The following is a 22294-nucleotide window of genomic DNA, read 5'->3' on the forward strand; positions in this document are numbered from 1 at the left end:
CTTTGTAGACCAGGCTGACTTTTGAACTCACAGTGATCCACCAGCCTCTGCCTCCGTGAGTGCTGGGATTAAATGACTGCCCGTCTGCCATCTATTTTTATCAAAATAGATCCTGAAGAGATTTTGTTTGTTTTGAGACAAGGTCTTACTTTGGTGATTCTGTCTGGCTTAGAACTTACTATGTAGACCAGGTTGGCCTTAAACTCACAGATTTGCCTGCTTCTGCCTAATAAGCTTAAAGGTACTTTGTGCCACCTTATCTAGCCATACATTAACTTTTTAATTTTTTTTTTTCATTTAAAATTTTTTGTTTTTATGAATGTTTTGCCTACACGTATGTCTGTGCATTGTGTATGTGCCTGGTACCCTCAGAGGCCAGGAGGGGGCCTGGTACTGCAGTTATATCATAATTTCTGTGTGCAGGACTGACTGTGTGTGTGTGTGTATGTGTGTGTGTATGATAAAAGTGGGTTAATTAGAGGTGCTTTTAGGTTGTGGTCCAGGTAGTCCAGTGGCTATCTCCTGACAAAAAGGCAAGAATCTGTCCACTAAACTGGATGTCTGAGCAGTCCTAATCTGGTGCAGGCGTCCTGGAGGATTCCTAGAGAGCTGCTCCAGTCTGTCTTCAGTCTGCATTGGAGTCCTGAAGAGGAAGGTTCTCATACCATTGAAGGGGTGCCTTGGCAGCAAGATAGATGAACTTGCCACCAAGAGTGAGGACAAGCAGGCAAAAAGCAAAAGCTTCCTTCTTTTATGTCCTTTTATGTGGACTGCCATCACAAGGTGTGGCCCAGGTTTAGGGTGTGTTCTGACCTCAAATGATCCAGTCAAGGAAATCCCTTACAGGCTGCCCAGATGCTTGGGTTTTAGTTATTTCCAGATGTCAAGTCCAGATGACATTAACTGTCACAACCTGGTATCTCACTGAGCACATAGATTGTAATTGTTAATATTGAACCATTAGAGCATGATCACTTGCTGTGGTTATCTTTTTGTTTTTTAAAATTTATTTGTTTTGTGTATATGAGTGCTCTATCTGCATGTACACATGCAAATCAGAAGAGGGCATCAGATCTCTAGATGGTTGTGAGCCACCGTGTGGTTGCTGGGGAATGAACTCAGGAGCTCTGGAAGAGCAGCCAGTGCTCTTACCATCTCTCCAGCCCCGGTTGTCTCTTTTTGAGACTAGATCTTGCAAAGTGTCTCTGGATGGCCTTGAACTTTTGCCAGGCCTCTTGACTTTCCTTCCTCAGTGCTAAGATTATAGGTGTAGAGGCCCATACTTTTCTTTCTTTTAAAATTTCCTCTGTTAGCCAGGTGTAGTGGCACAGCCTGTAATCTGGGAAGCAGAGGCAGGCGGATCTCTGTGAGGTTTGAGGTCACCCTGGTCTATGTAGCAGGGCAGCCAGAGCCACATAGTGAGACCTTGTCTCAAAATAAAATATAATTTTCTTTGTCAACTATGAACTCGTTTCCTCTGTGGACAGTCAGTAGAAATGCCTTTTCTGAAGAAGCAGTTCTCCTAAACACAAGTGTAACTTCGTTCTGAAGAGACAACTTTCAACCCCCACCTTTTCATCAGAGTCCCAGTCATTCCAGGTGTAGCAAATAGCATATAGTGAAGGCTTGCCTAAAGGGACTCCTGTAGCTCAGGAAGGCCTTTATGATCCTTCCAAGTAAATGGGATTCCAGGCCTGTGCTTGATAGCTGGTGACAGTCCTGTCACAGGAGGCCATTTGCCTAGCTTCAAATACAGGGTTGTCCACTGGCTCCCTCCCTCTCTCTTCCCTTGTTTCTCCTTACTTGACTCTGGTAGCTCCTTGGTACCTAAACCTGGAGTACGCTCAGAGACTGTCCCACAAGCAGTCCTAGTGTGTTTGTTCTTGCTTCCCAGTCCTGTCTTCATGAAAGCTGGTGTCTACTGTTTCTGAGGCTGGCAACCGACCTTGTGGACAGGCTCTTGATTATCCTTGTGACTCTGCTGACCTTTCTTGCCTGTGGAAATGGCTCCTATATCACTCTTCCCATATAAGGTCTTTCTCTTTCATATCTTCTCTAAACAGCAAGCAGCGTTCCATCATGAACAGCATCTAGGAGTCCATTTTATGTGAGATACTTGTTACGTAGACACATGGTTTGGTTTGGGCTTCTCCACCCTGAGAGGATGTTTGCTTTGTGAGTTCTTCTTGGCACAGTGTGTTAAATGCAGCAATCATCTACAATTTCTTAGCTGGTTTCCATTATCTTCCCATTTTGTTGTGCACAGCCCAAATGCAGATGTCCATTTAGTTTGCTTAGTTTCCCTATTTTTCTGTCATTCACTATGCTGTCTTCTCACTGTGGTTTGGTTTCCTGCCCAGGGATAAGTATGGTTTGTCTGTCAGTGGAGTAGAGATGGCATGCACTAGGAGTCAAAGTGGGCATCTGCTCTGTTTTCCCTCTGGGGAATCCCATTGGCAATTCTCATGTGGTTTTTGCACCTTTGGACTTTAGGAGACTAAGGAATGAACTTCTACTACATGTGATAAAGTCTAGAGTACATTTAATTTATGATCCAGATTGTTCTTTCAAAGACTTTTTTTTTTTCAGGTTAAGAGTTATGCTTACCACCCTACCCAAGTGTTTTGTTATTGTTTGTTTTGTTTTTGAGACAGTCTGAAAAATCTGAAATAGTCTCACAGCTTGGAATTTCCTGTGTAAACCACAGTGGCCTTGAACTCACAGAGTTCTGCCTGCCTCTGCCCCCTGGGCTTTTTGGTCTCATTCTGTATCCCAGGAGGGCTTGGAATTTACTCTGTAGCCTAAACTTGGCTCAGACTTGCAGTCTCTTCCTCTGAAGTGCCAGAATTACAGATATACATCAGGATGCCTGGTTCTCAGAGCTGCTTATTGTCTTCCCTGGTGCTTCATGCTCCTAGATGTGTCGTTCAAGGACTTCTTGGCTCTCCCTATTAAGGCAGGGTTCCAGACCATCTGTTTCCCTACCCCAGTTGAGTGATAGGCTGTGTTGCATGGCTTTTCCTGGGGCACTAGGAACAAATGTCTGTACCCAGGTATGGCACCAATAGCTGACCAAAGGAAAAAATCCACTCCCGTCTAGTTTGATGAACCTGGTTTAATTGAGTTACTTACAGGAGCATTGCTGAACAGTTATTTTTAGGAACACATACAACTTACAGGCATCTGTATCACAAAAAAGAGTCTTCCTCAAATAATTCCTTAAACTATTAAGTGTCGCTATGTCTTTGGGTAGGGAAGGGGCCTTGTGTGCCCTTCACCCCTTTCCTAAGGGCATTCAGGTAGACTCGGTCTTGTCAGGGTTTCATGACGGTAGTGACACCTGGTCTGATTTTAAGATAGCAGTGGCCATGCAGAGGACAGAGTTCCATAGCAGAGGGATGATTTCAGTGTGAATATGTACTTCTTGTATAGCAATATGTGTGTTCATTCCTTCACTAAATCAGTCATTGGTGAGTCATTCAGATGTTTGTTATTTTGTAGTACAGGATAAAATTCTATCTCTGAGTTTTATCCCTAGACCTCATTACTAAATGTAATTAGCTATGTTTGGTATGCTTATATGTAAGGCTTCTCGGGGCCTTGCACATGCTAGGCAGACATTGTAGCTTACATTCTCCGAAGCACTGTGAAGCACTTTTCTTCCGCTAATTTTTAGTGCTAGCCAGGAGTGAGAAAGTCGTCTTCTAAGTCTGATTTCTATAGCGAAGGAGTGTAAGAGCCAAGTTTATTAGCTGGGAGTGTTAGAGACAGGACGCTCCTGTACTACCATATGCCCAGAGCCTCAGAGAGCTGAGTACCAAGGCAGGGAGTGAGCAGGTATGTTTGTGTGGCGGTGTTCAGTGTGTAGCTTGAAAAGTGAGCCGGGTACTGAAAGAAACTGTATTTTTGAATTAAACTGCAGTAAGCCTAAATTCATGTTGTGTACAGTAGCTACTGTAGAAGTAATTGTTCTTTTTCTTTCTGTAGGCTATGGAACTTGGAACTCTGGAACAAATAGAGGCAAGTATCTGGCCATGTTCATCTCCTTAGGACTTACCAGTTGTGTTTCTCTAAACTGCCCTGTGACCAAGTAGGGTTTAAGTGGGTGGTGTCTCTGGGGCTGGCACAGGAAGTCCTCCTTAGAATGAGAAGGGCCTACCCAGCCTCAAGTGGCTAAGTTACCCATGCTTGGTTTTGACCAAAACACTTTTTTTTTCTGTTCATCCCTGCTGCCTCCTTCCTTCTCTCTACCCATTCCATTTCTGTCCCTCTGTCTCCTTAACTGCAGGCTACGAGAACTATGGTTATGGCTATGGCTATGGCCAGGATAACACCACCAACTATGGGTATGGTATGGCCACTTCACACTCTTGGGAAATGGCTAGCTCTGACACAAATGCAAACCCTAGTGCCTCGGGTAGCACCAGTGCCGATTCCGTTTTATCCAGAATTAACCAGCGCTTAGATATGATGCCACACTTGGAGACAGACATGATACAAGGAGGTGTGTACGGCTCAGGTGGTGGAGAAAGGTGAGTTGGGGTACTACCTAGGAGCTAAGGCTCTTCAGGGTTGGCACTCTTGTCTGCTGGAACCCTTCCTGAATGCTCTACGGTGTTTGCTTCCTTCCCCTTGCTCTGTGCTTCCCAGATGCAGTGTTCCTAATGAAGTCACTAAGCTTCCCTTTTCTGACCTGTCATCCTCCCTGCTAACCTCCCCATCCCCAATGGCCAGCTCCCCTCTGAGCAAGGGGAAGAGCAGGGCCAGCTGTGCTATCTTGACTGTACCCGCAGAATGGCTCCTCAGGAGTGTCTAATGTCTCCTCCCTTCATGACAGTTAGGTATTCAGTCCATATTTTACATTCTGCTATAGTGCTAGGGCAGGGCAAAATGGGTTTGAGAAGGGTAGGATAATCCTAACCACTGGGACTAACTAACCACTGGGACTCAGGTCATCTTACCTAAGAGGTTAGGCAGACAAGAGTGCTTGGAGAGATGGCTCAGCAGAGACTGGAGAGACTGCTCTTCCAGAAGACCCAGGTTCAAATCCCAGCACCTGCATGGTGATTCACAACTGTAACTGCAAGAGCTGGCACCTTCACACAGACATACATCAGGCAAAACACCAATGCACTTAAGCACACATACACACAGCACAGGAGTGCTTACAGCCGCATCCTCGTGCCTTATATATGTGTACTTGTTGAGGCATCCCTGTGGGAAACTTCTGTCCTGGTTTTGTAGGTAGGGCTACAAGCAGGTCACATCCTTTGCCTGAATGGAAGTTTGGTAGGACTGAGCCTCTCTTAGATCTGTTCTACTACAGAAGATCCCGCATGTGTGTCGTCATTGGCTGAACTGGTTTTGTTATGATTCAGGCGTTCTTGCACCATAGAACGAAGGGCACATGCATTTCTACAAAGGACAAAGGGGAGCTGGACAGTGTCAACTGATAGATGGGGGAGACAGTGAAAGGGGAGGGGCTGGTCACTGAGAGGACCAAGAAAAGCCCCAGGGCTCCTGGAGAAGAGCCAGAAACTGAGCATCCCTGGCCCACACTGCTGCAGGGCAGCTTGCTAGATAGCGTGGAGCCTTGGAAGCAGTGCCTGGGACGGAAGGCAGGCGCCTTGTGTCCTGCGCCTATTGGTGTTTCCCAGTGAGACGTAGAGAGCGGAGTACAAAGAGGGCTTTATACCTGGGAGGTGTGTGGAAGGTAAGCCACCTAGGAGCTATAGCTGAGGGCAAACCATCTGTTTTAGACAGGTGATCTGACCTCCTTCCTAAGTGTTCTGTTGAGTTTTCATAAGACTGGGAGTGGCAACAGAGCAGGGCAAGAGCAGTAGGCTAGACCATCAGGAGTCGAGACTCTATGGGGCTCTGCCTGATGCTTGCCATGTGTCTCCACAGATATGACTCCTATGAGGCCTGTGACTCAAGGGCCATCCTGAATGAACGTGACCTCTACCGGTCGAGCTATGACTATGGCGAGCTTGACCCTGAGATGGAAATGGCCTATGAGGGCCAATATGATGCTTACCGTGACCAGTTTCGAATGCGTGGAGGAGATACATATGGTCCAAGGGCTCAGGGCTGGGCCCGGGATGCCCGGAGTGGACGGCCAATGGCCTCGGGCTATGGGCGCATGTGGGAAGACCCCATGGGGGCCCGGGGCCAGTGCATGCCTGGTGCCTCCCGGCTGCCCTCCCTCTTCTCCCAGAACATCATCCCCGAGTATGGCATGTTCCAGGGCATGCGTGGTGGGGGTGCCTTCTCTGGTGGCTCCCGCTTTGGCTTCGGATTTGGCAATGGCATGAAGCAGATGAGGCGGACCTGGAAAACCTGGACCACAGCTGACTTCCGGGTAAGCTGGCCTACCCCCTCCTGACCCTTGTGAGGCTATAGCTACCATCTCTAACTTAACTCCTTCTTTCTGGCTCAGACCAAAAAGAAGAAGAGAAAGCAGGGTGGCAGTCCTGATGAGCCAGACAGCAAAGCTACCAGAACAGACTGCTCAGACAACAGTGACTCAGACAATGGTAAATTGGGCAATGTGGGGGTCCTGCTTCCTGCCCCCTGCTCCCTGCCACCATGAGGCTCCAAGACTGAGTGTGACATCTCCCCTTGCAGATGAAGGCACTGAGGGGGAAGCTGCAGAGGGTACTGAAAGTGCTGAGACTTTGGAGAAAGGCTCCCGAGCAGTAAGTAACCCTAGACCCCAGGCTCTTGCTCTCTGCAGGTGGGGCCTAGGAAAACAGAGCTGGCTTGAAGACGCATAGACCCTTGCTATAGGGGTCACAGGCAGTGTCGTGTCACCTGTATGTGTGGGTGGTGAGTGACCAGCACCAAGAGGCTGTGTATCTGGGGAAAAGTAGAGATCACTTCACTAGCAGTGCGTTTCCTTTCGAGAAATGGGGGCATGCAGGCATCTGTGCGCCAGGTTGTGGGAAAGTCTGATGCTCCCACTCCTGGCCCTTAGTCCTGTAGAGCCAGTATAAGTAACCGTGCTGTTTTTAAAGTTAAGTTTTAAAATTGTATGTTAGGAAGGAGAGGAAGAGGAGGGAAAGGAGGAAGGGAGAGAAGAAGGCAAAGACGATTCAGAGAAAGGTGAGTCTTCCATGGGTGCCTGTGTATTGGGATGGCTCTTTCAGGTGCCTGTAGTGGGTGGGCTCCAGCTGAGGGCAGGGTTGTAGCAGAAATGTGGCCGCCTGGGGACCTTCTTGTGGGACTGGGTACATGTCAGCTCTTCCTGAGCCCTCCCAGCCTGCCTCTGCTTTTACTAGGCAGAGGTTGTATATGGTGTGGCCTTCAGTCTAGCACTTTGGTTTTGCCTTCAGGTGGGGGCAGCAAGCAAAAGTGTGGGGAGCCCCCGGCACACACACCCCACCCCTGGTCCCTCAGTAACACATAGTTCCAAGTCCTCAGTGGCTGGTGTCCGAGCTGGGACCCTTGGTGCAGTTTTTACGGCTCTGGTTTGCGTGTCCTCTCCCTTAGCGCCTCTCCAGCCCTTGTTGGGAGTCCGTGTCCCCCCACCTGAGTGATGAGCGCCAGCAGGTACCTAACAGTACATCCAGCCTCAGCCCACTGTTGCCGCGGTGCCCGGTGGGGGGTGGGCAGGGCCATGTGAACGGCCTCCCTGCATCCCGCCACCCAGTCCCTCTGAACACACTTGTGTTCCCACCAAGACAGCCTGTCTTTGCCTTCCAGCTTCTCTGCACCCACTCTGCAGAGAGTAAGGGTGTTCCAGAAAATAGAGGGGTCAGCACGTGTCCCCCCTCTCCTGGTGCCTAAGCCAAATCTACTTCCTGCTCTGCCCAGGGCACCCAGCCCTGCTCATGCCTGAGGCTTTATGTATACAGCTGCTCTCAGATGGACCCTATGGAGTGGACAGCGGGTGATTCAGCCACAGGCCACAGGGTCTATTCTCTTAGAGTCCTGCTCGTAACTCTGCCTTTCTGTTAACACAGGGGCCTTAACCACCCAGGATGAGAACAGCCAGGCCAAACGCAAGTTGCAGGCAAGCAAGAAGAGCCAAGACAAGCAGAAAAAGCGGCAGCGAGACCGTATGGTAGAAAGGTAACTGTCTTCCCTCCATCCCTCTGCCTCGCTCTGGGGCTGCCACCAGGAGAGCAGGGCCATCTCGCCGCCCTCTGACCTTCCTTGGGAACCACCACCTGCTCTGCTGTGCATGGACCCTGCTTCCCGCCAGGCCCAGCTCCCAAGTCCTGACTCGTCCCCCTGCCCCTCTGTGGCCACCTGGTGACTGCTGCCATCTGTGGCCTGAGACCTGGCACTGCTCAGCACCATTGCCCAGAAGTTCCAGCACTAGGTCACTCAGCGCACAAGCCCTGAGGTGCACAGGGGGCCTGATGCCCCTGAGGGAGGGGGCCAGCTCATCAGAGACTCAAGGTCCAAGGCGCCTGTGCCGCCCCAGCTAGCTGCCAAGAGGCCACCGCGGTGCCCAGGAGAGATGACAGCACCCGTGGGCTATGGCAGCCTCTGGGTCTGCTGTTGGCCCTGCCCACCGGCCCTCTCAGGCCGGGCCTGTCTGTGGCTGAGCCCTTCACGCCCCTTGGTCGGGTCTGTCTGCCCTCAGGGCTCCCGCACTGGCGCTTGCCTCCTCCGCCTCAGACTCTTGCTCTTGCTGGACCTTCCACTCAGCCTCGCCGGCGCCCGGCCCCTGGGCTCTTCAGACAAAGCTGACCCCGTGGCCCAGATAAGGACGTCCGGCAGAGGTAGGGACCCGCCCTGAGGCCTCAGTGGCGGCTGGCCTCCGCCCCTTGCCACGGTGGCCTGTTCCAGCACAGGCCCTAGACCCCAGGCTTCTGCTGTGGACACGAGGCCTAGACAGAGCACCTCGCCCAGTGATTCCAGGCTGCCTTCTGGCAGGCCAGGCGGGCGCCCTCCTTCCAGCTCAGACTGGTCTCTTCTTGGAAGAGGAAGATGAGGCAGCAGGTGCCCAGGCCTGCTGCCTCCCATCCCTCCTGGCACCACCCCCAGGCATTCTGAGCAGAGGATGGGCTGGGCCTTTGAGTCCCGCAGACCCCAGAAGGAAGATGCAGCACCTTTTCAGGCACTGCCTCGGGACTGCGTACTCCATTCTGCACCTCAGGCCCTCCTGGCTCTCGCCAGGGCATCCTTCCTTCTGGTCCCCAGTTGGGCCAAATGCACAAGCTCCTGCCCAGCCTTGGTAGAGAGGCCGTCCGACAACTTTCCAGCGACTCTTTGCCCGAGGAATGCCTCGGGTCTCAGCCTCCTGCCTGTGGGAAGGAAGAGTTCTTCCCCTAACCCCTACGTTGCTGTAACTGCAGCCTACAGACTGTCCCCTTCTGCTCCCAGCCCTAACAGTCCCAGCCTACCCCTCTGCTGGGACTGCACTTGAGAGTGAGGCCTGTTTTAAGGCCTGCACCTGGGTTGGGTGAAATAGCAGTGCCATTTCCTGGGACCCTTGCAGCCTCAGCCTCTTGTTTTCTTCCTGTGGCAGGATCCAGTTTGTGTGTTCTCTCTGCAAATACCGGACTTTCTATGAGGATGAGATGGGTAGCCACCTTGACAGCAAGTTCCACAAGGAACACTTCAAATATGTAGGCACCAAGCTTCCCAAGCAGACCGCTGACTTTCTGCAGGTAAGCTTCCGAGCAGCACATCTGCTATTGATGTCTCTAGTCTCTGGGGTCACGGAGTAGCTGACACATTTGTGTCTCTGATAGGAATATGTCACCAACAAGACCAAGAAGACAGAGGAGCTCCGAAAAACTGTGGAGGACCTTGACGGTCTGATCCAGCAAATCTACAGAGACCAAGATCTGACCCAAGGTGAGAAGGTCCATCCCATTTGGATGGCTGCCATCAGGTGGGCCCCAGCCTGCCCCTCTCTATTTCTCAGTGCAGTGGCACAATGTTCCACTGCTCACCCAGTCTCAGGCTCATGTACAAGTGGCAGGGAAAGTTAAGAAGTTCATCTTTGGCACCTAAGACCAGTGAGTGACTTCTCTTCTTCTGCCCCCAACAGAAATTGCTATGGAGCATTTTGTGAAGAAGGTAGAGGCAGCCCATTGTGCAGCCTGTGACCTCTTCATCCCCATGCAGTTTGGAATCATCCAAAAGCATCTCAAAACTATGGAGCACAACCGGAACCGCAGGGTGAGTTGAGGTCCAGGTGTCCTTTTCTGGCATTATAGCCTCTGCTTGCCTATGGGTGAGGTAGGGACAAGAAGAGAAACATGCAGACTGTGTGACATTGAGGTGACATTGAGCTGGACTTTTAAAGAGCATCTTGGAATATGGGACCTTCATATGCAAAAGGATCAGCAGCTAAATTGGTTTCAGAAGTCAGAAGCCAACAAACAGTACTGGCGTGGCTGCAAGAGAGAAGGGAATTAGATTGCAGAGGCTTACTTCTGTCACTGGCAGAGTTCAATAGTTGGATAAAAGTATTAGAGCTAATGATGAACCAGAGACATCTGCCATGAGGAATGCAGGAAGCTGTTCTCAGGCCATGTGGATCAGAATGACCTTGGGAATAAAGAAGAGGAATGCTGGTGAAATACAGGAACCAGACATTGGCCTGAGGGAGGAACCTGAAGACTTGGGAACCAGCTGCCCGTGGTGCTGTTAGGATTGTGGACAAGTGGAGTGTATGATATTTGATGCAGGGAAAGAAGCACATTTAGTAAGAAAATTAGTACACTGTTCCTTGTCTTCCAGGCCTTTCTGAGGTCAAAGTATGTGTTCGGTCTTTTGTTTGTTTTGTTTGGATTTTTTTGAGCATATATGATTACATCATTTCTCCCTTTTCTTTTCTCCTTACAAATCCTCCATGTGCCTCCCCTTCCTTGCCCTTTTTCAAATTCATGACCTCTTTTTCTTTAATTGTTGTTACATATGAGAACATATATGTGTGTGTTTGTGTATTCCTAAATACAACCTGCTCAGTCTGTGTAATGTTACTTCATGTTTATGTTTTCAGGGCTGATCCACAATTGGATAACCAATTTCTGTACTCTTCTCTGGGGAGGACTGTTTCTCCCAGTGTCAGCATTCTTTGGTAGTTCTTTGTGTAGGATGAGGCCTCTCCAGTTTCTTCTTTCATATTAGCATATCTATTGGTTTCATCTGTACTTGTTCAAGTAATGTTTAGGCAGCCGTGTTATGCGACTTCATGGATATAGCATCTGATGTTTCTATAAGATACAATCTGACAGCAAACTCCCTGTTCCTCTGGCTCTTACAGTCTTTTCAGTTTTTCTTCCTCAGTTATTCCTGAGCCTTAGATTCAAGAGTTGTGTTGTATCAGTATGTATAGATCAGTTGGAACTGGGTTCCACAATTGCATTTTGATTGGTTGTGGTTCTCTGTTATGGTCTCCGACTTTTATAAAGAGAAGTTTCCTTGATGAGGAATGAGGACTGCACTTATTGGTGGGGATAAGGACAAATATTTAGAATGTAGCTCAGGGGGCTGGAGAGGTGGCTCAGTGGTTAAGAGCACTGTCTGCTCTTCCAAAGGACCCAGGTCCATTCCCAGCACCCACATGGCAGCTCGCAACTCCCTGTAGCCCCAATTCCAAAGGATCTGACACCTTCACACTAATGCGCATAAAATAAAATTTAAAAAAGAAGAATGTAGCTCAAGATGATGCCGTTTTAGAAAAGTGGTTTGTACATTCTCTTTCAAGATCCATGACGTCACTAACCCTGAGTACTTGGCTAGGTTTCTAGTACCAGACATGATTTCCTTCTTGTTGAACAGGCCAAGTCCAGTTAGGAAGAAAAGATTGTGGAAGGTGAGAGTACATGACATTAATACAATGTAGGAAAAATTAGCAATAGCTAAGAAAATAAAGTCAGAATTGGCATAGAGATTTTGCCTTTGATGAAATTGCAAATGAGGCAATTTTAATGCAGTTTAAATATGACATATTTGAAAGTTCAGACTACGATGGTGGCTCACACCCCAGCACTTGGGGGCCTGAGACAGAAGGATTGCTTTCTTTTCTATGATTCTCCTATGTATCTTTTATAAAGACACTTGTTACCAGATTTAGGAACTCCCTGAGTAATTAGATACTTTTCTCATTGCTGTGACAATATACCTGACTACTTAAAGAAGGTAGGGTTTATTTTGGGTAACAGTTCAAAGGTACAGGCCATCATGATGGAGAAACCATGCTAGTAAGAGTTTGAGACAGCGAGTCACATTGCATAACACTGTGAAAACAGCCAGCCGTGGCTTCCTAACACCTATAAATCTTCTCATGTCTCAGGGACATGGAGACAGGTAGGTTCCTAAAGCTCTCTGCCATTCTAGATGAATTGATGGGCTTCGGGTTCAGTGAGAGATCCTGGATTAAAAAAATAAAATAAAATAAAATAGTTGGAGTGATGAGGACAGATACCCAAAATCTCTAGCTTCTACACATACATGTACATGCAGGAACAATATACACATGTAAAAATATATATATATATATACACATGTACACACACAATATACATTCGCAAGAGACACACATTTTAAAAAAATACAGCGAGTTCAATGGTTTGGAGTTGATCCCACAGACCACAGAGTTCTGCAACCATACCGCAGTCAGCTATAGAACATGTTAGCTGTTACCCAGTCCTACCTGCTCCAAAGCTGGTCCTAGGAGCTTTCAGTTTACCATGTATTTGCCTATTTCTGACATTGCTTATAAATAGTCACCTAATAGTCACATGGATTATGGTTGCTTCTATACTATGAGCATGGCATTTTCAGGGATCTCTACATTATAGCATGTGTTGACTTCATCCTTTGTACGGATTAATATATTTACTGTTTAAATATACTGTTTTTGTTCATTTTTTTTTTTAATCCACTCATCCTCTTAGGCAGTGGTTCTCAACTTTCCTAATGCTGCAACTCTCTAATATAGTTCCTTGTGTTGTGGGAACCCCAACCATAAGTTATTTTTATTGCTACTTCATAATTGATTGTGTTTTTGCTATTGTTCACATTGTAATGTAAGCCAGGCACAGTGGTGCACGCCTTTAATCCCAGCACTCAGGGAGGCAAAAGCAGGTGGATCTCTGTGAGTTCAAGGCCAGCCTGGTCTATAATGGGAGTCTAGGACAACCATGGCTACACGGAGAAACCCTGCCCCAGAAAACCAAAAGAAAAAAGAAATAATAGAAAGAGCGTAGACCTTGTGCTGGCCAGAAGAGAAGGCATCAAATCCCCCTGGAGCTAGAGGTACAGGTTGGCTGTGAGCCACCTGATGTGAGTACTGGGAACTCACTCAAGTCCTCTGAAACAGCAATGCCTGCCCCCCCCCTTTAAAGATTTTTTTATTATGTATACAGTGTTCTGCCTGCATGTACACCTGCACACCAGAAGACACCAGAGCTCATTATAGATGGTTGTGAGCCACCATGTGGTTGCCGGGAATTGAACTCAGGACCTCTGGAAGGGCAGCTAGTGCTCTTAACCTCTGAGCCATCTCTCCAGCCCCCTTTTTATGGTTTTCCATGACAGGGTTTCTCTGTGTAGCCTTGATTAGCCTTGAACTCACTGTAGACCGGGCCAACCTTGACCTCACAGAGATCGGTCCTGTCTCTGCCTCCCGAGTGCTGGGATTAAAGGTGAGCGCCACCATGCCTAATGTAATGTGTGCCCTTAACCCCTGAGCCATCTCTCCAGCCCCTTACAGGTGTTTTGTTTGTTTGTTTGCTTGTCTGTTTTGCAATGCTGGAATTGAGACAAACTTACAGCCTTGTACTTACAGGCAAGCATTTTGCCACTGAGCAACATCCTCACCTGTTTTGTTTTGAGGCATTATCGTACAGTGTAGGTCAGGCTGGCCTGGAACTGGAGATCTTGATTCAGCCAGTTAAGTATTTGGATCTAGGCTTGCTTTGTCACAGCCAGCCAAAAATTTAATTTTGGTAAAATCCACTCTGTTTTACCTTTTATTATTTATGGTTAGGGTGTTATTATCTTATCTAAAAATGTATTAAGCTAAAGTTGTGTAGAAACTCCACCACTCCCATTCCCCGTTTTTAAGATGGAATCTCACTGTGCTTGTACCTTTGGCTGGCCTCGGACTTGCTTTGTAGAGAGACTAGCTTTGAACTTGTGGCAGTCTTCTTAACTCTACCTCTTGAGTACCAATATTCCAAGTGTGATCCATTGTACCTAGCTCTTGAGTTTTCTGGTTTCAGCTTTTACAGTTAGGCCTTAATCCATTTAATTGTTTTATCCTATAAAGCCAGGACCCCGTTTCATTCTTTTACATGTGGATATCCAATTATCCCAGCACCACTTATGTTGCACTAATTTTTAAACCTTTTTTTGTGGGGGAGGGGGATCCCTTAAAGCTTCTCCCTTCCAAACCCCCAACCCTAGGAAGGAGAGAGGTTAGCTGGGGAAGGGGCACAGACCCCTTTACTTCTCCCAACTGTTTAGGGTCAGTGGGTTCTTCTGGAGCTATATACCAATCTTCGTCAACAGCAAATGCAGCAAATAGTCTCTTCCATCTTTCTCCTCCAAGCCAGCTTCACTAGGAAGCCTCTCTCCCGTGTCTCCCCAGACTGCCACACCATCTGTGTCTGGGCTTCTCATATTATGTCCCTTAGAGCCCTAGACCATGCCCCTGAGCCCTAGACCACGCCCCTGTCGGTACTGCAGGGCAGGCCATTACCAGCTGGCAAAGACCACACCCCATAGGAGGCAGTTATCAGCTGTGGACAAACTAAAGCCCAAACGAAAATCCCACACTTGGGACTAAAACAAAAACAAGTGAGTTTTTAAAGAAACCAAAATTTCTATTACACAGTTGAAAGATAGTTCTTTCCCTCAGTAAATGACCTTCGCCCCATGTAAAAAGTCAGTTGACTATAACTGTCTGGGTTTATTTCTGGACTGTAAATATTATCCCATTGTTGTTGGTTCTTTTGGGTGGGAGGTAGGACAAGGAACTTGGTTATTTGTTGTCACAAGAGGAGTTCTCACTCTGCAACTTCCGCTAGCCTCGAGTTAGAAGTAATCTGTGTTTCTGCCTGTGTGCTGATACTTGTTCTATCTTTGTCTTAGTTAAGTTTAGAGTGCATGATGTACCATTGTTTTCAAGACTGATTCTGTTATATTTTCTTTGGTTTTAGGATTAACTTGTCATTTTCTCTCAAAAACCGACTGGTATTCTGATAGAATTATATTGAGTTTTTAGACGAGCTTGGGGAGTCCTATTATCTTAAAATAAATGATTTGTTACCTCTTGGTACAGTGGGCAGAGTTAGTCTTGTAGTATTGAATTCTAATTGATGATTATGAGTCTTTTTCTGTTATTTTGAGGTTTGGGTTTTGTTTTTGTTTTTTTTTTTTTACTCTTTCTTTTCTTTCAACAGTGTTTTTCAAAGTATGATTTGTGCTTGGTGTGGTAGCATAGTTCCTTAATCCATTTACTCAGAAGGCACAGGCCAGTAGATCTCTGTGAGTTCAAGGCCAGCCAGAGCCAAGGTGACAATTATTTTCATAAAGCATCTCTATTGTTTTGTTCTTATGGTCTTCCAGCTTCACCTGTCTGATGAGATATCAATTTATAAATGAGAATTTATTTTTCTCTTGTGGCTTTCAGGCTCTTTTATTGGGCTTTTGGTGCTCTGAGTTATGCTGCATCTTTTTTAGGTGTCTGTGTTTTTTCTCCTTGGGGTAGTTGTGTAGGTTAAAGCTTTCATCAGTCTTGGGAAGCTTTTAGCTTTTTTGTCCTCTTCCTTTTTCTTATTCTGTCATTATACATTATGTTGAGTAACTTAATGCTGTCTGAGACTATTTTTCTTCACGTTTTTCTCCTCTCTGTTCTTTAGGTGTTGTTCTTGTTGTTGTTGTTGTTGTTGCCTGAGTTCAAACAAAAGCCCCACACACGTGGAATCCCAAAGGACTAGTCTCAGCCATTTGTCCTAGGAAGCCAATCAGAGAGACAAACAGTGGTGAAAGGCTGATTACCCTGCTGTGGAAAACAGCGCTTACAGCAGTCTTAGTTTCAAATAGGGAAGATGAACAAAAGCAAGCACATAATACCATTAGTCCACATCCTCCTGGTCTGACTGTGACCAGCCATTATCTCAGGATCTGCCATGTTGGTGCCAAGAAGGTGTCTTGTTTAGGGTCAATTTTGGTTCCTTGTCTTAACTGTGATCCAGTGACTGTTGGAAGGAAAGACTCCTGACTAGTTCAGAAGAAGGAAACAGAGCAAGAGGCAAAGACAAAGTGGAAGTTCCTAGGTCGGTGTCTGCCATCTCCTTAAATCCTCCCTGTTGGACTAGCAAGACTGCTCAGCAGATAAAGGCACTTGCTGACTTTGATTCCTGGGACTCACATGGTGGAAAGGGAGAAACTTCTCCTCTCATCTCCATGTGTGCCCACCACCAAACAAACAAACAAATGTAATTCAAATCCCCACTGTCAAGCCTCGGGTCCATTTCTGTGGGAGGAGAGATGAAAGTAGGACCCTGTTTTATGATACTTCTGACCTACAGGCTTACTGATTATTTATATCTGCTATTGAACTCCTGGTGAATGTTTTGTTTCTGTTCTGAGATTTAGTTGTACTTTTATAAAAAGATATTAGTACATCTTTGTTGATAATCTGTGTCCTTTAAATATGGTGGCTTTTTTTTTCCGGGTTTATTTTGTTCACCTTGGCTTTTGAAGACAGTGGCTCACTATGTACCTCTGGCTGGCCTGGAATTTTCTATATAGACTAAGCTGTCCCAAACTCGCAGCTATGCCCGCTGCTACCTCCAAGCCCATCGTAATGTGTTAATTGCCACTTTGAAGTATGATAAAACTGTCAAGCAGTGGTGGCCCCCATTTTGGTAGATGAGTACTCGGATTATCAGTAAGTTACATAAGGAAAATACTGTATCAAATAACTGTAAGAAAAGCTACTTAGGGTGATAGAGGTGCACTCCTTTAATCCCAGCAGTTTGGAGGCAGAGGCAGGTCGATCTCTGAGTTCAAGGCCAGCCTGGTCTACACACTGAAGAAACTGGTATCTAGTCACTGTCCAGGATTGCTTCCTGTCTGCTGTTTTTAGTCTTGTTTATTTTGTTGTTTATAATATAGGTTAGTTTCCTTTGAACATCTCATAATCTAGACTTTTTTTAAAAAAGATATTTATTCATTTATTTTATGAAAGTTCCATCTACGTGTACGCCTGCAGGCCAGAAAAGGGCATCAGCTCCCAGTGTAGATGGTTGGGAGGACTTGAACTCCCAGGCTGCTGGGAAGTGAACTCAGAACCTCTGGAAGAGCAGGCAGTGCTCTTAATCGATGAGCCATCTCTCCAGCCCATAATCTAAATGTTTTGGAAACACATCATGGCTGACACCCCACCCCCCCACCCCCCGGGCATAGGTCCTCACCCTCCACATAGGCAGCAACTTGTTAACATATTTGCTTACGGTGTGTTTAATGACTAGCTAATTCTTTTCTCTTTCTTTCTGTGGATGTTGGAGTTAAGTCTCCAGGCCTTGTACATTCTAGACAAGCACTATAGTGGAAATTTTGATTTCTTTGTATATTTAGTTATGCTATGTAAATATGTTTTTGTTTTAGTTCCAAGTGTGGGATTTTAGTTGCGCTTTAGTGTGTCCACACCTGATTATTGCCTCTTGTGGAACATGACCTCTGACAGTTGGTAACAGTCTGCAATGTGCATGGAGAGGGTGTGGTCTAGGTCTCTGGGGATATATATACAAGAGCCCAGGAAGAGTGTTGTGGCCTGCAGTGTTGGCATAGAGTTTGGAGAGACCAGAGACGGACAGTGTGACAGTTTGAAGCAGACAGATGGAGAGAAACTCTGCGGGCCACAGCAGCTTGGAGGAGACTGCTGGCTGTGTTTACTATTGATGGAGATTGGTAGAGCCCTGAAAGAACCCATTGACCCTAAACAGCTGGGTGAAGTAAAGGGGTCTGCGCCCCCATCCCTACTAACCTCTCCTGTGTAGGGCTTGGGAGGTTGGAGAGAAGGGAGAAGTTTTAAGGAACCCCACATAAAACAGTTTAAAAACTAATGCTACACTCCAACACTAAGCTCCATTCCTAGGATGAGCCAGATTCTTTAATGAGGTATCTGCCAGTGGTCCCTATAGTGAGAGTTTGATGTTGACCTTTGAGAGAGGAAACCCTGAGAGTCTGAGAATTTCTGGGAGTGGTTTTAAGTCACCTGTCTCTTTCCTAGCCACACCATCTAAATGAACTACATTAATTTCTGGCTGATAGCTTTTTTTTTTTTTTTTTTAGCAGTACCCTGATAGTGAACTTCATTCTAATCTGATCTGTTGTTTAAATCCTGGTTCTTGGCCTGAGCTGTGACTTAGTGGTAGAATGTTTCTCTAGCATGCACTGACACTCTGAGTTCAGGCCCTGCAATCATTTACCCCATTTGGGGGCTTCTAATAGGGATAGTTTCTGAGATTATTGTTTGAGATTTATTGTCAGTCTTGTTCTGTTTGTTTGTTTTGTGGCAACATAGCCAGCCTTTAGTTGAGTTTATATTACTCTCCAGTCTTCCAGTCTCCTTTCTCCACATTCTCCTTTGGTTTGAGAGAGCCCTTCATTCTTGGGCATAAGTCAGTTCTTTTGGGGAAATACTAAGAGTTCACTGTTCTAAGGTAGGGCTCTCCCAAGGCAGAATTTGGGCCAAGGCTAGAAGGATGAAGACAAAGAAGCACTTCTTTTTGTACCACTTTTATGCTTTTAGAAAGAGATGAAGGAGAGCTGGACATGGTGGTGCATGCCTTTAATCCTAGCACTCAAGCGAAGCAAAGGCAAGTGGATCACTGTAAGTTCAAGGCCAGCCTGGTCTACAAAGTGAGTCCAGGACAGCCAAGGCTACACAGAGAAACCCTGTCTCGAGAAAACCAAAAAGTAAATAAATAGGAAGAGATGAGGGGATGTGAACTGGCTGTAGCCTCTCTCCTGGCTTCTTTCTCTCTCTCTCTCTCTCTCTCTCTCTCTCTCTCTCTCTCTCTCTTTCTCTCTCACCTTGGGCACTTCCCTTTATGAACAAGCCAAGAATAGGTGGGCCCCTCTAGTCTTAGCATGTTGTGCCCGAAGGCAAGCCTTGGCTCTTGTATGATTAAGATTAAACTATTATCTCTGCATCTAGCTGAGCCTCAGTAACAGGTAGCAGGAGCAGGAAGAGAAATGCAATTGTTGCTGTCACTGGGTCAAAGTATCTTTTCTTTATTAAGCATTTCTTCATCCACTGTTTGTCCTCTGGAACATTTTCAGAGTCTTCCAATGATAGGTTTTGTTTTTAAGTTTTATCAGTTTTGTTAGAGAGTAGGTCCCTAGAGCCCCTTAGACTGCTATGCTAGAAGTCTCTCCACTCTTAAGTAAAATTTTAGGCTTCCAGTTTGTTTCTTGTGTGTGTGTGTGTTAGGGTGGGTTGTATAGGTATGGATATGCTTGCACATATATCTATGGGCTTTGAAGACTATAAGACATTCCTCAGTCACTATAAACCTCTCCCTCCCTCTTTCTTTTGACCTCCACTGAACTGGCCTGGAGCCTACCAAGTATTCAGGGTTAGACGGCCAGCCAGCCCCAGGGACCAGCCTGTCTCCACTTCCCACTGTAGAGAGAGTGGGAAGTGTCCTACTATAATCCCACGATTATAAACACAAGCCATCATTTCCACTCTTTTTGTTTGTTTGTTTTGGGGGGAGTTTGAGACAGGATATCTCCGTGTAGCCCTGGATGTCCTGGAAACGCTTTCTAGACCAGGCTGGTCTTGAATTCAGCGATCCGCCTGCCTCTGCCTCCCCGAGTGCTGGGATCGCAGGCGTGCACCACAGTGCTTGGCTCACTTCCACTTTTTTATATGGTGTCTGAGGGTTGGACTCAGGCCCTCATACTTGTGGAACAAGCACTTTCTGACTGAGGTATCTTTCCAGCCACCACTTGTTTGTTTTGTTTGAAATAGGATTTCACTGTGTAGCCCAGGCTGGTCTTTAGGTCTCAGTGCCCCTGCCTCTACTTCCCAAGTACTGGATTACAGGCATCTGCCTACTACAACAAACTATGAAGCCTTTTTAACTTTAATTCCAGAGGTCAGATAAAGATGATACCAAAGAGAAATTATAGATTAGCATACTGTTAAAGATGAAAAGGTATAAAGAGAAAAGATAAATATCAACCTAGTATTAAATTATAATTAGCCTTGTATCTGGTCTTCAAGGATGACTCAGTAAGAATCTAGTAACATTCTTGGCGTAAAATACTGGAAGGAAAAGTGTACATAAATGTAACAACAATCTTTTTTAAAATTACATTTATTTTTTTATGTGCGCTTCCGTCCATGTGCGCTTTTCCATACATGTTGTGGAAGTCTGAGGACAACTTTCTTGGGAGTTAGGCTTTTTCCTTCCATGTGGGTCCCAGAGATAGAACTCAGGTCCCTAGATTTGGCAAACAGTACCTTCACCCATTGAAGCCATCTTGCTAATTCTGCAGTAACATTCTTAGAGAAGCTGAATGATTAAAGCAAAATGATCTCTAAGTTAGTGGAATGTGGTAAGGGTATAGGATTTAAGATACACATAGCAATGTCATGTCTAACAGTGGCCAAACATACTGTACAAAGGGAAGTTGTTAAGTCCAGGAACTTGCTTAGCAGATATTAAAACTTACTGCAAAGCCAATACAATTTAATACAAAAGAAGCTGATGTTGACCAGTAATAAAACAGCGCAACCAAAAAGAGACTGACAAGATCCCAGTGTGTCTCAGAACTCAGGATTTGCTTAACTCAGCATTAGTGCAGGTACGCTCAGGAGTCATTCATCAAGGATGAATAAAGGAGGAATTAAAACCTAACGTTGGCTTATGTTTAGTCACCAAATAACTGAGAGGAAAACTTGTTCTCCAGAGCCCTACAGAGGTGTGTGTGCTTGTTCTCTAGTGGGTGGCGGTGGGGAGCACATGTGAATGGATGTATAGATGTGCTGAGATCAAGTCCAGGGTCTTGCACATTGTTCCACCAAGTTATATCCTTAGTCCTGGATTTTAAATTTATTTAAAAAAGAAAAATAAAGGATGCCAGGCAGTGATGGCATACAACTTTAATCCCAGCACTCAAGAGACAGACACAGGAGGATCTGAGTTCTAGACTAGCCTGGTCTATAGAGTGAGTTCCAGAACATCCAGGGCTACACAAAACAAAAATCAAAATAACAAAAGAATAGGATTATAGACTTACATTTAAGTTTACTAGGAAAATACTGGTGCATTTTATAAACTTGTGGAATAGAAAGTGTATCCCAGCTTCATACCATGTCATTAAATTCTACAAATTATAAATGTGAAAAACAGATGATCAAGAGACCAGGGAGAAAATTAGATCATTTGTTTACCTTGACTATTCAAAGAACTCTTCCTGAGCAGGCCAGGCAATCTAGAAGCCAAGGGGGCTTGGCTTACAGAAATTCTGGGCAGTTATGTCCAGTGTATACATCTGAGTACTCATGGTTGCTGCTGGCCAAGGGCAATGGCACCAGAAGAGCAAACATTCTTTTTTATCTGACAGCAAAAACATAATAACCAGTGCCAAGAAGAGGCAGGTAAGAGGAATCTGTCCTGGCTCTGTTTTACCTTCTGGCTCACCTGATCTTTCTGCCTCTGTTTCTGCTGGATATGTTTTCACTAACCAGGTCAGGCTCTCTCTTTCTCCTGAGTGCTGTACAGGTGGCTGTTTTAAGGCTAGCATAGTAAATGTGAGTCACTTTTGGATGGAGGACTGGAGGAAGCACTGGATATCAGGCACTATCACTTGGGATACTTACTTGGTTAGAAATAAAAACACCAACCCGAAAGTTATATTTTTTAAAGTATTTCTCATGTTTGTCATTGTGACCAAAATCTGGAAACAGCTGTTTGTGTTTCAATTTCTGGACACATACACGGGTAAGACAGGACAGTGTGTTAGCCAGAATTCTTGAGGAGCTGCAGAGTATTGTGATTGTATGACTCAGTCTATTTTGTTGTTGTTAAGATTTATTTATTTGTTATATATACAGTGTTCTGCCTGCATGTGTGCCTGCAGACCAGAAGAGGACACCAGGTCTCATAATACATGGTTGTGAGCCACCATGTGGTTTCTGGAAATTGAACTCAGGACCTTTGGAAGAACAGCCAGTGCTCTTAACCTTTGAACCATCTCTCCATTCCCCTCCCCTTTTCTGTTTGGTTTTTTGAGACAAGGTTTCTCTCTGTAGCCTCAGCTGTCTTGGACTCACTTTATAGACCAGGCTGGCCTC

At 46.0% G+C, this 22294-nt stretch overlaps 1 protein-coding gene across 3 annotated transcripts in view; it reads left to right on the forward strand.

The window, feature by feature from the left end:
* Positions 1 to 22294, forward strand: part of Akap8l (A-kinase anchoring protein 8 like) — a 35634-nt gene that overhangs the window by 10757 nt on the left and 2583 nt on the right. The window contains exons 3-13 of one of the 3 annotated variants that reach the window (XM_021637538.2): positions 3988 to 4020; positions 4289 to 4346; positions 4449 to 4532; positions 5908 to 6361; positions 6440 to 6536; positions 6628 to 6698; positions 7041 to 7104; positions 7965 to 8073; positions 9482 to 9623; positions 9708 to 9813; positions 10010 to 10140. In XM_021637538.2, coding sequence (XP_021493213.1) covers positions 3988 to 4020; positions 4289 to 4346; positions 4449 to 4532; positions 5908 to 6361; positions 6440 to 6536; positions 6628 to 6698; positions 7041 to 7104; positions 7965 to 8073; positions 9482 to 9623; positions 9708 to 9813; positions 10010 to 10140 — 1349 coding nt within the window. Of the gene's footprint in view, positions 1 to 3987; positions 4021 to 4288; positions 4533 to 5907; positions 6362 to 6439; positions 6537 to 6627; positions 6699 to 7040; positions 7105 to 7964; positions 8074 to 9481; positions 9624 to 9707; positions 9814 to 10009; positions 10141 to 22294 lie in introns of all 3 variants that reach the window. The other 2 variants (XM_021637537.2, XM_021637539.2) reach the window with 2 other exon arrangements.

Source organism: Meriones unguiculatus, chromosome 17 (genome assembly GCF_030254825.1).
Source record: "Meriones unguiculatus strain TT.TT164.6M chromosome 17, Bangor_MerUng_6.1, whole genome shotgun sequence".
Taxonomy (NCBI): domain Eukaryota; kingdom Metazoa; phylum Chordata; class Mammalia; order Rodentia; family Muridae; genus Meriones; species Meriones unguiculatus.